The sequence below is a fragment of the Odontesthes bonariensis genome, chromosome 15 (genome assembly GCF_027942865.1).
Source record: "Odontesthes bonariensis isolate fOdoBon6 chromosome 15, fOdoBon6.hap1, whole genome shotgun sequence".
Taxonomy (NCBI): domain Eukaryota; kingdom Metazoa; phylum Chordata; class Actinopteri; order Atheriniformes; family Atherinopsidae; genus Odontesthes; species Odontesthes bonariensis.
In genome coordinates, this window is record NC_134520.1 from 9,669,563 (window position 1) to 9,688,088 (window position 18,526).

The following is an 18,526-nucleotide window of genomic DNA, read 5'->3' on the forward strand; positions in this document are numbered from 1 at the left end:
TATAACATTACAGCTAAAAAAAAAAAATAAAAAAAATCATCCCAGCGAGTTCTGGGTCTATCCCGGGGCCTCCTCCCAATTGGACGTGCCCAGAAAACCTTGTACAGGATAGCTCTTAAAAGTGATTCCAGTACCCCATATTCCCTCAGCACCCCCACAAAAATCCCTCGGGGAACACGGCCGTAAGCCTTTTCCATGTCCAAAAAAAACATGTAGGCTTGATGGTCAAACTCGCATGAGTTCCCATCATGGTCCACTGTTCCACGATCTGGGCTTTCCTGGCCAGGCTCAGTAGTGTAATCGCCCTGTAGTTGGAACACACTCTCCGGTCACCTTTCTTAAAAAGGCAAACCACCATCCAGGTCTCCCATTCCACTGGTGTTGTACCAGACCTCCGTGCAACATTGAAGAGGCTTGTAAGCCAAGACAGCCCCACCATGTCCAGAAACTTAAGCATCTCAGTGTAAATCTCATCCACTTTACTGTTGGGATGCTTTTCAACTACCTCGGTGATGGACGAGTCTTCTCCCAAGTCCTCAGACTCTGCCTCCTGAATGGAGGACATGCCCGCTGAATTGAGGAGATCCTCAAAGTGCTCCTTCCTCTGCCCGACAATATCCTCAGTTCAGGTCAGCAGTTCTCCACTCAGGTCAAGCACAACCTGGGATGGACCCTGGTTTTCCTTTCCGAGTCGCCGAATGGTTTGCCAGAATATCCTTTCGGCCTCACCGAATTCTTCCCACACCCGAGTTTTAGCTTTAGCAACCGCCAATGCCACAGCTCTTTTTGCCACTCAGATTCTGTCAGCTACTTCAGGTGACCCCCGGGACAACCAAGTCCGAAAGGGCTCCTTTTTCAGCTTGACTGCTTCCCTCACCACAGGTGTCCACCAGCTGATCCTCCGGTTATTGCCACGACAGGCACCGACAACCTTCAGACCACAAGCTCTTGGAAGCTGCATTCGCAATGGATGTCCTGAACATGGTCCATTCAGATTCCATGTCCCCAACCCCCCCAGTATGTGAGAAAAATTCTCCCAGATCACACCTTACCAGGTCACTCCACCATCGCCAAAATGGGCATTGAAGTCCCACAGAAGGATAAGGAAATCCCGAGGTGGCACCACTAAATATTTGTAATGCAAAGCAAACAAGAAATAATGCAAAGAAAACGAAAACTTGGGCATGCATAACTATTTTCCCTCGGTTCTGACCAGTTTCCCAGTCCCTGTAGATGAAAAACATCCCCACAGCAAGATGCTGATACTGATACAGGATGCTGAATAGTAAAAAATAATGACCTCCTATCCTTTTTTCTTAAGCTCTTTTCCATGACCTCATGGAAAACCTCATGGGGTGAAGGAAAAGCGAATCGTGCTGTAATGAGAATTCAACCACACAGACAAAGCTGTGATGTGGTTCTGTAACACTGAAACTACACAGGTTCAATATATTTTTAAAAAAAGTGCTTCTGATACTTTGTCTATTGCAGTCTTATCACATTGTCACATGAAATGATGTCATATATATCATATTAGAGATTATATAGAATAGTAGTTTAGTAGTAAATTCATAATTGAAAAAGGACCTGTGAATCAAATCAAACTTTATTTATATTACACTTTTCATACAAACAAGCACCACAAAGTGCTTTACATAATGAAATCAATTCATGCATAAGCTCACACACAACATCACACCGACAACCACACTGCACACATACCCCCCCCCCCCCCCAACATGAGCAACATATCAACAACAATAAACATCAACATATAGTGTTGCCATTAAATACTTATACTTATCGTCCTGTCCTCATATTTATCCACATAAATCACAGTTAGTATGACTGGATGAAAATAAATGAGTGTTATAAAAGTTGCTGCCTCAAGGAATTGTGGGCCAGAATTATGTCCTCTCTCTCACAAAGGATGGTCTGGTGTTTCCTATGCAAAAAGAGATAATAAAGCATTGGACATGCTTTACTTAACATTTGGTGAACATATCATGGCAGCTGCTCAGATACTTTGGTGTCATTTCACTCACTTTGGAATATTCCTAAACAAAGTAGACGAGACGCTGGAGCCTTTCAGAGGTGGCTTACATATATTGAGATCAAGTCGATCAGAAGACAACTAAGGATGTGACTTCTGAAGGTAAATAGTAGCACCAGGTTAGGGGCATCATAAAAAATGGGGTAAATGCATATGCATGCACCACTTTTTAATTAGAATCAGTAAAAAATGTGTTTTTTCTTTCAGTCCACCTCACCATTTTGGACTATTTGAATTACAGATAAGGATAAACACTACTTTTGTAAGCCACTGTGTCAGTACTGATGTTGACATGGAATGAATATTGGTTTGAGCTGCATGTTGGCAGAAGCCATTTGGTTAACACACCAGTGTTACTTTCAGAAAGATTTTTTTAGAGTTAGACTAACTTGAACTCTAAAAATGCAGTCCTTTACAGTGAGGTTAGTTGTGCTTGCTGCAGACTGATTAGTTGATTCCAGATGCTACAGATTTGCAGAGTTTATTCGGTGTGCTGTTGTGGCACTTCGTGGCTGTTTAGTGTTTAGATTTTGAGGTTGAGTCAGCAACTGTCCTCCTGACAACTGTGGTTAGAGCGGTACCTGAAATACACAGCGTTCCTTTCTTTGTAACACTTTTAAGTCAGAAAGAGAAGATTTCTGATGCTGATTCCACATCTTATCTTCATCATTAATTCAGGACTGTTGTGTCACAGGCCTGTGGGTTTGTTTCTGTTGAAAAATGAACCATAGTTCAAAGGACCTGAGGGGAGAGAGAACAATAAGCTACTTTCTGAATGGACTCGGGTAGATGAAGACCTGCAGAGGGTTAATTGCCTCCACTCATGTAATTATAATGACTATGAAACAGGCTCTCTGGTTTCTCCCTCACACAAAACACGCCCACAAGTTTGTATTTGTATCCCTGTGGGGACTCTCCATGAATACAGTGCATTTCTATTCAGTGCCTGACCTAAACCATTCAAGCTAAAGGCCTCGCCCATTCTCTTACCCTAAGCCTAATTATAATCTAATTCTAATCCTAACTATAAAACCAAGATTTGAACCTCAGAAATCACAAAAAAACAATGGAGACCATATTTACCCCATGTTTACAGGAAATGAGTTGGTGTGCGTTTGTGTCAGCGTTATTGTGTTACAGCTGTTATGTTTCTGCAGATGGTCCAGAGTTCCAGGAGAGTTTTGTGACATCAGGAGTTTTCAGTGTTGCTGAGCTGGTCCAGGTTTCAAGAAGTAAGTCTGTTATACCATCAAGTTTAGTCTTTAACGAGCTTAATACCACCATGTATTCTAAGTCTGACCACCATTGTTATTTAGTTAGAAACCCAAATCACAAAAGGTGGGATGGAGAGAATTCAGCCACAGTTCCATTTACTTTGACTTATTTCTTTGCAGACAAAATAATTTTTCATGTTTTATCTCCTCAACTTAATTTGATTTGTTAATTTACATCCATTCTTGCATTTCAGGCATTTTCTCAGGCACCTTCCAAAAAAATTTGGAATCTCGGGTTCAAAATTCAGAAAATGAGTGTTCGGGATCATGATTTGGTCCAAAAGCTGCATCCATGAAATACTGAAATAGTGTTTGAGGAGCGACTCCCTTTCATAGTGACAGGTGGAATTTGTCTTTTTAAAATCTGACATGTAGGATCTGGTGTTCTTTTTGCTTTTGAGTTTCGCTGTCTATAGCTGTCAGAGGCCTTGAAAAAACATTGTTTATGGATCTGGAAAGGGCTTATTTTTAATATATATTTTTTATTTTTAGGAAAATGATGTATAAGCTTCCCTAATATATTCACCCAAGGGATCAGACAGTTTTATTAAAAAAGAAGGGTCTGAGAAGACTAAGAGTAACTTTTTCATCTGAAGAAGTCAAAGTGGAAATCGTAAGACTTGTACTGCTAAAAACTAGGGCTGGGCAACGATTAAATTTTTTTATCTAATTAATCACATGATTTCCCTGATTAATCACGATTAATCGCATTTGTGCGCAAAATCCAAAAATGAATTAAAAAGTAGTGTATAGCTTTTAGCATTTAGTTTTATTTTAAATGTACTACCATATGCATCAAAGTGCAATAACATTTGTTGTGCAAACACACTTTTAACATCAGCATTTTATGTAGTTTTTATGTAGAAGCCTCGCTCCACTGTCTGTTTCCTTGAATGACTTGCTGCTATCAGTTCTGTGTTTTGCCTTTAAGTGATATTTTAGACTGGAACTACTACAGTGAGAAGACAATTCAACTTGGCAGTGTTTACAGATGACTTTGCTTCTGTCGACTCCGCCGTCTGGAAGAACTTTAAAATGAAAATGGCCGAGTAAAAGTTCCGTACCCTTCTCCATGTTTGGTGGATCCGCCGATTACTTTCTTTTCCGGTTCCGCAGCAGAAAGCAACAGACTTTTACAAAATAAATGCCTGTGAGCAACTGACTTTTACAAAATAAAAGCCTGTGAGCAACAGACTTTTATAATAATAAAATAAATAATAAAACAGGGGTGGTCCGTGGCGTAGTGGGTTGAGCAGGCGCCCCATGTACAAGATGCTATAGTCCTCACTGCAGCTGGGCTTGGTTCAAGTCCCATATCAGACAGCCCTGTACTGCATGTTGTTCCCCCTCTTTCTGCCCCCTGCTTCCTGTCTCTTTCCTAACTTTCCTATCCATTAAAGGCACAAAAGCCCCCAAATTATTTTTTTTTTCTAAATTAATAAAAAAATTAAATAAAACCTGCATTAATGCGCGATAAAATATTTGTTGGCGTTAAATAATTAAGCAAAATAAAATAACAAGTTAACTTGCCCAGCCCTACTAAAAACATAAAAACAAAACAGTTGTGTGAGAATGAACAGATGGGTAAAAGCCAGGCCTTGGAATAATGGGCTTGAGACAGAGGAAACCTGCCCTCAAAGACATTATGTTGGTGCAGTTTTGCTGAGTGTTCCACACTGGTGGAAATGTTGGGGTTGCTTTCAGTCCTCAGCTCTGCCTGTAGTCATCGGTTAATCTATGAATTCTGCATCACCATAAAGATTATGAAAGAATTTCAGAAAGTCAACGTCAAAGACTGCTGGGCAATCAGCAGGGGCATCAGCTTGGCTCAGTTGAAGCATAACTGAAGTACTGGTTTAGATCCAGGATGTGTACAGGTTTGAGTCCATGATTTATACGGTCAGTCAGTCCAGGTTGGATCCTGTTCCATAGATTATATGTATGAGTGGATGGATGGATGTATGGGTGGATACATACAAGAAATAGACGTCTGCACTTTAATTTCCTGCTGCACTGCAACATAGCTGCTTTGAAGCCAACAATATCAGAGTGCATTTGTGGCCACAAGATGGCATCGAGTGATCTTTAGTGAGAGTGGCGCTGCTCAGGAGGTGAGGACTCAGGGAGCACAGGTCAGTCTCAGACTTTCAGTCTCAGTGAGATGAGTCTCAGCTGCTGCCATCTCGCTTGGGGTTTCAGATATTTAAAAAATGCTAAAACCAAGCAACAGGAAATAAAGATGAACTACTTTAATAAATATTTCACTTGTCAATCTGTTCAGCTACAAAAGGGAAGTGATTGTCGTGATTATTTCAATTGATGTGATAAAATGCACATGATAAAATGTGTAGGACGATATGATAAATGATTCTATGGTAATACTGTTAGCAGACACTTTTATACAAAGCGACTTAGTATTGAATTGATATATAACATGACAGCTAACATCAAAGCTAACAATAAGCTACATAGAAGGAAAGTATTAATACTCTATAATACTGATATGAGGAATAGTAGTTGTGGAGGAACATTTGATTTATCAGCAGGTGTTATACTTTTAAAGCACTGATTTCAGTGCCCTTCATAATCATAGCTATGGGTATTAATAAGTTTGAATTTCAAGTTGAAGTTTTTTAAGTTGTCCATCCATTGTCTACTGCATATTCAATTAACATTTACTTTAATGGTTAATTAAGTATATTACCAGGCATCATTGATGCATTCGTATCATACATGCATGCTTTCAGGGAGGACTGATTGCATTTAACTTCTGTTGTCAGTCTTTAGGTTTAGTATCAAAGTTCTATTGTTCTTGTTCATCTCTCTTGTGTGAACATTGTCACGATCCAGCTTAGTAGGCCATGACAAGCAGGAAAGGACATGCAAAATGCCAGCACAATCATTTTATTTCTATGAAAATAGAAGCTATGTATTTTATAATCTGAGCACGGGAGGATCGGCAGGTCAGTAGTGTAAGTGTGGATGCATGATCTGTGGCAGGGTGAGGGTGAGAGCGAGAGAGAGCTTTCTGAGGGCTGGATCTTTTATAGCCTGGATGCTCTGGGCCCAGGTGCTCACGCTAAAGGGACCAGCACTCAGGCTCTGGTGGACTAACCTATATACAGTTTCAGTTCATTTGCCATTTATTGATAGCAGTAAGTGTTGTCATTTGGGTCTGTGACAGTGTTTTCCAGCTCGCCGCAGGTTATGGTTACCTGAACTGCAGAGTTCTGCACCAGCCCTGGTTAGACCATACAAATGTTCAGGACTCTTTAGGTTTAACTCCAGCCTTCTGGACCCCTGAAGATGTATACCTTGGAACCCAAACCTGAACCTGTTGAACCATCTTGGTTTGGAACCTGAAACGTTTTTTTTTAAGTGCAAATCCTAATGACAACAGTGGGCATGACATATGGTACAAGTGTCTGAGAGATGATGTGCAACATCCGCTGTTAATGACCACCTCTAATCACAGTGACTTTGCTTGAATCTTGTTGGACTGTGGGCTGATTTAAGATAATTTTTTCCCAACCTTTTTTTTTCTTTTTTAAGTTGATGGACATATCCTTGCAGTAGTACTGAAGGCCAAGGCACTGCCATCCAGAGTAGCTGGTTGAGGGTCACATTACACTAACAAGTCATAGAGGGCTTTACCTCGTTTTAAAAAAAACTACACACTGTGAATCTGGTAAAATATTTATTTTTCAAATGTTTGATTCATTTTGCCTATTTTCAATTAAATACAAACTAATCTAGTTCCAAGGGGAGTGTTTGAATGTTATGTCTGTGTTGAATAGTAATCCATCACATCTGAATGTGATCTAATTTCTTACATTTTGTCTGTTTATTACTTTGTCAATCCCGGCTTCCCTTACAGGTGTTGACGTGTACAAACATAGTTCAAGTTTGATTTGGTTCTAGGAAATTAGGAAAAAAAGCCACTTCTTCTCAGCTACTAAGAATGTCTGTTTGGTAATATATGACATCATTCTACATTGAATTGGCCAATAGATGAAAACAAAAAAAAGAGCTCACCTTCAGTTTTTTTAGCTTGTAAGTCTTTAACACAGTGTGTGCTGTCCATGTGTAGCTCCGGTAATAACAGGAGTAGGACCTGGTTTCTCTATGGGGGAGCTCCAGGGTCACCTTGCCTATGACCTCAACCAGTCTGTCAACCAGCCAGTCAGCCTCAGACGATCACTGGCCAGCACATCATCCAGCGGGTAATTTTCAATGCACACACAAATCTGCATTTTCTGCCATATACTGTGCACAGCCTGCTTTGCTAATCCCAGTACTAAGTTTATTAATTATTACATTTAAATGTCTGCCACTCATCCAGGACCAGGTCATGGGTGCAGCAGTCTAAACAGAGATCCCCAGATCCCCTCACTTCCTCCAGCTCTTGCAGGTGGCGTTCCTAAGACGGCTGTGAGATTTGATCTCTCCAGCAAGTCCTGGGTCTGCCCTGAGCCCTCCTCCTCAGCACTATATTGCTATTATGGCCACAAAACCTTACCACTGATTTGGTTTAAGATGGGGCTGGTGTAAATTTACTTTGGAGCATTGTCTCACCAGTCATGTAACAATTTTAAGTGAAATCCATACTCATCAAACATAACCCTTTAACTTCTTTACTGAGAATGGTAATAAAAACAATAATCCCTTTGCTGGAGAAACTGCATTATGAAGCTATTGTAAACCTCAATAAGTGTTGTTTCAAGCAAAACAGCAAGTTTTCATATTAATGCATATTAGAGACCACATTAACCAAATATTAGATTAGTCAGACTCTTAAATAATACTGTGAATACGTGGAACTTGACATTTTTTCAGGTGGAACTGTAAATGACTGGAATAGTAATACACTATAGTTTGTAGTTTATTTTGTGTGAGTAAATTCTGTGATAGTCTGATCCGTCTGGCTCACCATCCATTTAACTGGAACTACATCATAGCTGACATTCTTCACAGTTACCTTGTTTTGCGTTTTTAGGTTATATCCATCTACTATGATCACTTATCTGAATAACTCTGTTGTACAACAATTCAATATCTCAATCTTATCTTTATCTCGAATTCAGTATCAATTTTTGTACTGGGCGTGTTTTGCCTTTTTTTCCCGCCTCACATCACGGTAGCATAACTTCAGTTGAAACATTCAGTACGTTAGCATAGCAGCTAATGGCTTTCCACCGACCGTTTCTTATCAATTTACATATTAAACACTTCTTTTACACTCACCGCTGAGTGAATTGAAATAGCCCGTTATTTTGTCTGGTCTTTGAAAAAAAAATCTAATTAGGTTGGGCCTCTCAGTTACTTTGCTCTCTGACTAAATTGTAAGAACTTCCTGCCAGTCTCTTAGCTTCCAGTATTGGTCTCCATTCCACTGGATAGTTGTTGTATCAGTCACTCTTAGTGACAGTTATTCCTAGTTCGTTGTAGTGATGTTTAGCACTATAACTTTGGAGTTACATTTTTTCCAATCCTACTTTCATTGCTTCATACAGTAAGCTGTTAAACCATGTTGGCCCATGAGTCTCTCTATATGTGTCCGTAGGAGTAAACGTCATAAGTCCGGCTCCGTAGAGGAAGACGCTGACAGTCCTGGAGGAGAATATTATCACTCACCTTCATCCCCTGCAAGCAGCTCCAGAAACTGGACTGATGACATGGAAGGAGGTAACACTGTACACCTGCTTACTCTCCCACAAGAAACGGACCAATTTACAAACTATCTCAGATGTGCCAGGTTGCAGAAAACACATAAGTGAATACCTACACATCCTTTTAAACCCCATGAAATAACTTTCTCCCAGGTGAATTTATTTCACACACATACAGCTTGCAAACCTTTCTTTTAATAACACTCCAGCTTTTATAGACATCTGTTTTCACGACACACTGCACCACTCTTGTTCGTCTTTTCTTTGGAAAATAAGCTTTAAACAATTATGCATAATGCATCAAATACTCAGTCCACTCTATTTTTGTTGATTGATGAAATTAACACAGACCCTCATGATAATGAACAATTCTAACAACAACCAAAATCACAAAGTAAGTTCAAGGTTTTTTCAAATGTGAAATAATACCATACTGGGATAGACTGGCAACTAGGACAGGGACTGCAGATGGAAATGAGCTCAGAGAGCTACAATCTGGTACAAACCAGTTTTTCTCTGTGATGATAGCTGCTGTACATGATCCCTGTTCAATAAACTAAACTAAACCTGTGCCATGCCTCTCACCTGATAGCAGTTGGAATAGGCTCGGGCCAGATCAGGGGCAACATATAAAAAAAACGAGGTTATTTGTTCATGGAGCACTTTTACTCATGTGTCTGAATGAATTGAACAGCACCAGACTTCATAATTAGTTTACTGGTAAGACACACTTGTTCATGGGTTAAATTTGTGAAGTAGCTGTCCTCAAAATGAAGACTCCAGACCCGTGTCTTCTCGGAAATTTCGATGGGACGGTAAGATTTCTCCAAATATCTGAATCCGCTTATGTTGTAGTTTATCATCTTTTGAAAAGACAGGAAGGCTTACAGAATCTGATTTTGTGCTATCACCAGCTAACTTGTGCTAACTTCTCCTCTACCTTGCTAACTTCTAATTTCATCAGTTCCTCACAGCTTATGCACATCAACTGTAAGGCCTCACTCATGAAGTTGTCATGATTGGTTTCTTCAATCTTCTACTTGGAACGTCTCTCCTTGCCTTACTGAGACTGTAGTTGGTGCTCTGCAGATAAAAAGCAGAAATCCCCATCCTTGGCAGTGATGGCTGATTTTTCTCATGATGTGACATTTAACACCTTAAAAACATTTTATGGCTATGTTAACAATTTTATAAACTTTATTTCTATCAGAGGCAAACTGTAGCAGTTACATAAATCAGTGTGCTCTTCCTTCAGTAAACTCTACATTGCAATAATGAAAAAAATATCTGAAATGTTGTAATGTGTAACCTTAGAAAACCAGTTGGTGGTCTGGAGTATGGGAGTTAATATCAATATCATATCCACACCACATGCTGTCCGTCCTGACTGAGGTCAGGGTGTTCTCTGGGAGGGTCAACAACAGAAGATGTCTGTGGAAATCTAATACACAGAGGCACCAGATAGAGCTTGGGATACGTATGCACAGAACGTTATCAGAAAATATAAGAGAATACCACAATCCTTTGGGACTTTGGGGATTCTTGCTATGCTGCTGTGTGACATGTGTTACTGCTCTTCCTCTAAAACATTTCCCAAGAGGCTGCCTGACCAAGTCTGACTACTCTAGTTTTTTCTTCACAACATAATTGGTGATGCGATGTGATTAAAAAAAAAAAGTTTTTTTAATCGTGACCAAGTGTATTCTCATAAAAGACAAGCCATGAGAGATTACACAAACATAAAAAAGTGGAAAAAACAAACATCAAACAAACAAACAAACAAAATACAAAAAAGGAGCCAGTATATATATGATTTAAAAGGAAAACTTTAGGTTAAAAAGTATTTACACACTTACAATCTTTAAGAGGGTGAGAAAAAAATGCTTACATGCATGTGTCATAGAGAGCACATTTTGACATTTAGTGGTAGTCATAAGAAGGTAGTAAGAAAGACATTAAAATCTTTAAGATTATAAACGGTTAAAGGATAAGACCGGTTTTTTGACATTGGGCCCTTGATTTCACATTATAACATGATGTTCTACTCACCCCTGCTTGTTGTTGAACATTTGGAGCTGTTCCGAAGATATTCGCGAGGCGTCTGGCTGCTCTCTTGAGATATTCGGCCATGAAACAGTTTCCTATGGGCAAGCTTATACAGGCACAAACTATGCTGTTTATAATTTATTAATTACTGTACACTAGCACTGATAACGTGGAGGTGCGTCGCTTACTTAAAAAAATCCGGGTTATTAATTTTGAATTTTAGCCGAATGAATAAATAGGCAGCAGGTCTGTGGGCTGTCTGTGGTAGTAGCACGACGATGACGTCAGTAACACCCACTTTACGACAAAAAAATCTAAATTACAAAAACCCGGATTTTTTTAAGTAAGCGACGCACCTCCACGTTATCAGTGCTAGTGTAGAGTAATTAATAAATTATAAACAGCATAGTTTGTACCTGTATAAGCTTGCCCATAGGAAACCGTTTCATGGCCGAATATCTCAAGAGAGCAGCCAGACGCCTCTCGAATATCTTCAGAACAGCTCCAAATGACCAACAACAAGCAGGGGTGAGTAGAACATCATGTTATAATGTGAAATCAAGGGCCCAATGTCAAAAAACCGGTCTTATCCTTTAACCAATGATGACCAGGTAAAGTTTTTTGAGTTGTGGTGTTCTGCAGGGAGATTGTTACATTTTCCATGAAGATGTAGTCTGAAAGTAAGTTTTTCCTTTTTGCAGTGGTTATGGTGGTCTTTGATGTCTAGTTCATGAGGATCATTTTCTTGGCGATAGCTCGAGCCACAAGAAGTAATCTGCTGTTTGTCTTGTTCAGGGTGATAGTTGATCAATTGCCTGGTAAGCAGAGAGATGGGGATAGTGGGGTGTAGCAGCCCAAAAAATGTTTGAACTGGTGTGCAGAGCAAAGTCGTGTGAACATAGTTATCACTGTGGTGTAGTGTAATGCCAACAGGTTTCTGATGTGAACCCCATTTTATGCATCCTTTGCCCAGTGAGGTGAGTTTTCTGAAGTTCTTTATACTGTATGAGTTTTAAATGATCACTTTTGGACATGAAATAAATGTTTTTGCCAAGTTGGGTCCAGAAGTTGGTGTCAGGAGTGATGGATAAATCTTTTGCTCTGAGGCTACAGATGAGGAATGTAATCTGTGAGCTACGTGAAAAAGATATCTGTGCAATAACTGAGTGTGTTACAGACTCCATTAGCTCCTGTGTAGACACTATGATCAATTCAATTTAATCATTTATTTATTTATTTATTTTTTGTCCCCATAAGACAGTGAGTTGGTTCCCTATAATTAGAACTTGGTCACCAGTGATCTGGAAAAGCTGCTGAAGAAGAAGAGAGCCTTCAGAGTGGGAGACGGAGAGTTATTGAGGAGTACAGAAAAAATTGAAAAAGAAGCTAAGAGAAAGTAAGGAGGTGTACAAATGAAAGCTAGAAAAAAAAAGTTGTTGTTGAATGCCACACAGCATGCAATTACTTTGCACAAATGTAAAGTCTTTGTCACGCTGCTAAGCGATGGCGGCAACTCTCGCGGGGGAGCTTGTGGCACAGCGTCTTCCATCTGAAGAGTCCCAGGTAACGCAGGGCTCTCAAGTCTCACGCATTGAGCGTGACAGTCACGCTTTTTGGTCTTTTGTCACGCCCGCCACACATTGTATTTCTCACCCTGAAAAAAAATGAGAATATAAATTTCTCTGGCCAGACTACAGGAAGGTAGATAATGTTAGGAGGGCTGACTCCTTCCCTCTTCCCCGTGTTGAAGACTGCATTGACAAAGTAGGGATGGCATGTTTTGTGACAAAGCTGGACTTGTTAAAAGGCTATTGGCAGTTTCCATTATCCCAGAGAGCGTCCACAATTTCTGCTTTCGTCACCCCTGATAATTTCCCTCAATACACTGTTATGGCATTCGTCATGAGGTAATGTCCCTGCCACCTTTCAGCGACTTATGTGGACAGTGTTGTCTGGTTTACCTGATTGTGAGGCCTATTTTGATGATGTTGTTGTGTATTCACCAGACTGGGAGAGTCACATGGACACTGTGCACTGTTTTTCAACATTTTGAACAGGCTTAGCTAACTCTGAATCTGAGCAAATGTGAATTTCTAAAGCTACCATTACTTACCTTGGAAAAGAAGTAGGTCAGGGACCGGTTTGCCCTATTGTAGCCAAGATGCAGCCAGTGATGTTGCTCAGTACCCACTACTAAAAGGCAGTTGCTGTGTTTCCTTGGATTAGCAGGTTACTACAGAGCTTTTTGTTGTAACTTTGGCACTGTTGTTGCTCCACTGACTGATCTTGTCAGTCCATCCAGGGAGTTGGTGTGGGATTCCAGTGGGGAGTAGGCCTTTAAAGTGGTTAAAGCTGTTCTTTGCAACTCACCAGTCCTTGCTGCTCCAAATTTTGCTGTTCCGTTCAAGCTTGAGGTTGATGCTAGTGGTACCGTTGCGGGAGCTGTTCTAATTCAAGAGGATCCGGCAGGCATTGACCAAAGTCCTGCTGAGCCTGTGGAACTATTGAGAAGGAGGCCCTGGCTTTGGTATGGGCTCTACAGTATTTCGAGCTGTATGTTGGTTCCTCCTTGCAGCCTGTTGTCGTGTGCACCGACCACAACCCTTTGGTGTTTTTAAACCGTATGTACAACAGCAACCAGAGGTTGATGTGTTGGGCCAACATTGCTCAGAGCTACAATAAAGAGATTTGCCATAAGAAAGGCAAAGAAAATGTTGTTGCTGATGCTTTATCACGTTTTTTTGAATGATATCACATTATAATATTATATGCCATCTTTATGGATGGGAGTGTTACATCACCAGTGTGGTTTGATGAGCCTCCCTCTGGTCACCTCAGATTGTGTCACCTGTCTGTCTGTCTGTCTGTCTGTCAGCCCCTGCAGACAGACAGACAGGTGCTGGCAGGCCTCCTGATTAACCTCTCTCTCTTCCAGCCCCACAGCAGCAACACCTCATGCGTGGTTTCCTGGGTTTTTTTTCAGATATTTAGTGTTTTAATCTTCAATAAACCAAGGACTAAAACTTAAAACCTTTGTGTTGTGTCCCTTATTATGTTCAGCATCTCAATGGTTATAGTGGGTTGTCCAATAACCGGAGGGTTGACGGTTCGATTCACTCTCGCCACTCTCGCCACTCAAAAAAAATTGGTGAAACTGACAGCTGGAGGGGTGTCAGTCCACCTCCTTGTCACGGCCAGGGTGCCCTTGAGCAAGGCACCGTATCCCCATGCTCCCCGGGCGCTGTGAATGGCTGCCCACCGCTCCAGTGTATGGCATCTGTCTCCATGAGTGTGTGACGCTGTGCCAACAGGTGCCAACCTGGATGGGTTAAAAGCGGAGGACATATTTCATGTGTATGCATGACAATAAATTTGATCTTAATCTTAATTTGAGCCAGCCTTTGCAGGCACCATACAAAAATTTGTCATTTTCCTTATTATGATTTCTTCCTTATTAGACCATGTATGATCGTAAAAAAGGTATTAAAAACAGCTTGTGATATCACTGGAAACCTTAAAGAACCTGTACAGGCTTAAAACACATTTGACACAGTTTTAAAAATCCAAGTGAGAGTGAATCTGAAGAAAATAGTTGGTAGAGGTGTGCAAGGTCTGTTTCTTGTCTTGTTAGATAAAAGCTACATGTCCAGGTAGCAGGAGGAACATTTGGTCTGTCTGAGGCTCCTCACACACAGGAAAAGGTTATTTTGTTAATTCCCTGATAGCTTTTGCTAGCTGTTATTTTAATGTCCTCCAGATGAGTTATGGCACTGGTCTGGTGGGAGAGAATCCTTCAAATCGTCTCCATAAGACAAAGGTTATTGTAAATAGAGGTAGCATTCCGTAGCATTCTGGATCAACTGAAAAATTTGCAGGTATTTATTTGGACATTCAGTTCAGATGGTATTGCAACAGTCCAGCCTAAATGTAAAACAGGAAGGAATTTGTTTCTCAGGATCACTTTTAGATAGAATCAGATCTTGATTTTGGTTATATTGTGCAGATGATCAAAAGATGCTCTAAATCACTTTTTATTGTATGACGTATAAGATTAATGCTAATCAAAAATTACTCTAAGGTTTCTCACAACAGCTTTTTTGGAACAAAAGGGTTTTTAGGGCCAATGATGATAATAACAATAACATTGCCTGAATTTATAGGTATAAAATTACACCCTCCAGGCATTGCTGTCTCCAACATAGGTCTGTAGCTTCATTAATGTAGCGTCTGTATCTGATTAAATTCCCCAGGCTTCATTAATCATTAAAGCTGGGTGTCATCTGCATAACAGTGAAAATGCATGTCATGTTTCCTGATATTCAAAGGAAGCATGTATACAGTTGACAGAGTGCTTTCTGCATAAATTAGCTCTGAAAAATAGATGGGCAAGTGTTCCGGACTTGGATTCACTAACAAAAATCTGGTGGAGTGTCTAACAGATCCCAGGAACAACATCAGAGATTTCTGTTCCTAAGACTGCGTTCTTCTGGTCAGATATCACTGGATGTTCTTGGAATCTGTTGGAGCCACTCTGCCAGGTCACAGTCACGATTGCTCAGATCACCACTGGTAGGCTACCACAGCTGCCTTCACTCTCCACATCTTTTTCAGCCGCCGTCTTCAGCCCTTCATATTTCTTGATCTTCTCGTGTTCCTTCAACTTGATTTTGCTGTCACTTGTAATTGCTACATCTATCACTACCTACCTTCTTCTGCAGTTTGTTGACCGCCATAATGTCCAGGTGGTTAGCTGTCACCTGTTTATCAGCGGAGCTGGAAGTCCCAGAGCATCTTAGCTCTGTCATTCACTAATATGTGTTACATCAAGGGGGAGCCAACAGGGGCAACATTAGGGATGGGAATCGAAAATTCCCTGTGTTTCAATTCCTTGGAATCGTTTGGCAATTTTGCAAACGACTAACGTTGGTGACTCTGAACCCAGCAACGTTAGCAACGTTAGTAACGTTAGCATGTCCTCGGCTAACACTGCAGGTAACTAACTAACTAACACACACTGCCTATCATGTTAGCGCCATTTGCCTCATTGTAAAACCTGCTATTTGTAACGGTTAAGGTTAAATGAATGCCTTCTCATGCATTACATTTAGATGAAATCATGAGAGACAGAGCCTGAGTGGCTCAGAGCCAGAGGCTGGTGGTACTACCCCCAGTTCACGTCTACCTCCAGCTTCTCCTTTCACCAGAGCAGGGAAGAGTTAAATTACCCAGGCCATGATAGACCAGTGTGGACCTCACTGTTGTTGGGTTTGTAAGGTCATGACTCGTGTTACTTCTAATCTAAACAAAGTTGATGCAAATCGACCGTTTTTTTGTCCTTTTTCTCCAAATGAGAATCGATAAGGGAACCGATAAAGAGCAGAATCGAAAATGGAATTGTAATCGTAAAAATCTTATCAATTCCCATCCCTTGGCAACATTGACATTAAAATACTGACACAGTAAATGCTTTATGATGATTGGTCAGGAAACTCAGTCAATCTTACAGCCCAAATTGTCATTTCTTTTTCACAGCCTGTGGGAGCAGGGTTAACTTGCTGTCCTGAGTTATTGTTTTTCTCAGTGGGGAACTTAATTGTAAAAATGGAGTTAATCCAGTACAGGGCTCACTTGAACGTGTTGCGTTCAAGCAGTATTCATATGCTTCTTTGAGCACAGTTTATTTGTAATGGAATGGGAAATGGTGTGAATGATGCAGTACCAGAAGGAAGCGAAAAATTTACTGCTGCTGTTAAGTTTAAACCAACAAGTTAACAAACCAAATACTTAGAATATGTTGGATGTTTTCACCAGTTTATGCTTGTATCCATGTGATGCAGGTATGTCTCCTGTGAAGAAGGCAGAGCTGGACAGTCCCTCTCCTCAAGAAGACTCGCCAAGAATGGGTTCCTTCACTCAGCACCACCGTCCAGTCATAGCTGTGCACAGTGGTTTGTGACACCCATAGTCTCACACACATGCATTCATAACCACAAGCTGTTTACTTTAAAGAATGCATAAAAAACTAAATATTTTTTTATTTTCTTCTCAGGTCTGTCTCGGAGTCCTCATCCATCTTCATCTCTTCACTTTCCCTCCTCTTCCTACTTTCCCCATGGAACAATCCGCTATCCTCCTCACCTGGCCCAAGACCCCCTAAAAGATCTGGTCTCATTAGCCTGTGATCCTGCAAATCAGTCCCCGAGCTCGGTGAGTTCAAATATGTCTCTGTTGCTACAATCTGACGCTAAAGAGCTTCTAGTGTAATCCTCCCAAATAATTCTTAGTTGATATTTGCAGTATTTGCAAAAAGACGATTAGAAATATCGGACTTGTGTTATTAATTGTATTGTGAAACAAAGAAAGCCATTTCCACGAGTGGCATCGTCAGTGTGTCAGCACACGTGCTGTTCAGGTCATGCAAGAAAGAATCCCATCAGATATTTGGAGGTGCTCATGTAGACAAAATAATGTGCCCATCGAAAAAATGACGAAAAATTAGATACGTGAGAGTAGCAGCTTTAAGTATTCTATTTGAAGCGGATAATACTTGTTTATACTGTTTAGGCCACATCAAAATGTTTAGCCTTACAGGTCTCTTCAGGTTACTGCCTCTGTCGTCACACACTAAGGGGCTTGAAAGTGAATATTTGGTCTGAGCACCTTTATTCTCCAACACAGCCTGAACCCTCTTAGAAGAGCTTTCTTTTTTTTATAGACATGTATTTATTGAGTTTTTAAAGTTTACAAAAAAAAAGAAAAAAATACGGTTTAATACATTAATGCGTTGACAAGGCAAGTGACTGTCAAACTATAAAAGAATCCACTCCCCCCAACCCAAAGGAAAAGTAGCAGCACAGTACTTGGCTCTAAATTGTGATGTCAGCCATTTGTCTGTCTCCACAAGGATATCTACATGGTCTCTTCCGAGAGCCTGACGCGCTAAGGCATCCAAAAGTAGCTAGTCATCCGCTGGTTACGCTTCCCATTGACCTTGTTATATACAGAGTCAAATTAACCTTCAATTAGTGCATAATTTAAGTCAAACAGAATAATGTCAGCATAATTATGGGGTATAATGTATATATTTATTTATGTTTGCTTCAAAGTAATTAAATATTCAATCCATTAGTCAAGCAAACTTGATTCAAATAACAGCGGACTATTTTGCGAAACTCCTACAACAGGTCTGGATCACTCGTAAATTCTGTTCGTACCTGAAAGAAAACGGAAAATACGAAAAAATTGGTGAATGCGCAAATTCTCTTAAATCACTCGTACGCACGACTTAAGAAGAAATCTGTGCGTACGAACGGTTCTTGCATGAGGCCCAATGTTCTCAGTCAACATACACGAAAGTGACACTTTAGATGTTAATCTGCAAACTCCACACTACTGCACATCACCATCAGTTCACCTTTCAGTTTCGCTTACTTGGTCCAAGCGCTGTCTCCTCCAAAGAGTAAGCTGAAGAGTGAGTGCTTTGC

General features: G+C 40.5%; 1 protein-coding gene across 3 annotated transcripts in view; it reads left to right on the forward strand.

Moving 5' to 3' along the window:
• nfic (nuclear factor I/C) overlaps positions 1-18,526 on the forward strand; it is a 55,438-nt gene that overhangs the window by 18,875 nt on the left and 18,037 nt on the right. For all 3 annotated transcript variants that reach the window (XM_075484954.1, XM_075484956.1, XM_075484955.1), the window contains exons 6-10: positions 3,211-3,285; positions 7,418-7,550; positions 8,891-9,012; positions 16,880-16,990; positions 17,092-17,249. In XM_075484954.1, the coding sequence (XP_075341069.1) occupies positions 3,211-3,285; positions 7,418-7,550; positions 8,891-9,012; positions 16,880-16,990; positions 17,092-17,249 (599 nt within the window). The remainder of the gene's footprint in view (positions 1-3,210; positions 3,286-7,417; positions 7,551-8,890; positions 9,013-16,879; positions 16,991-17,091; positions 17,250-18,526) is intronic.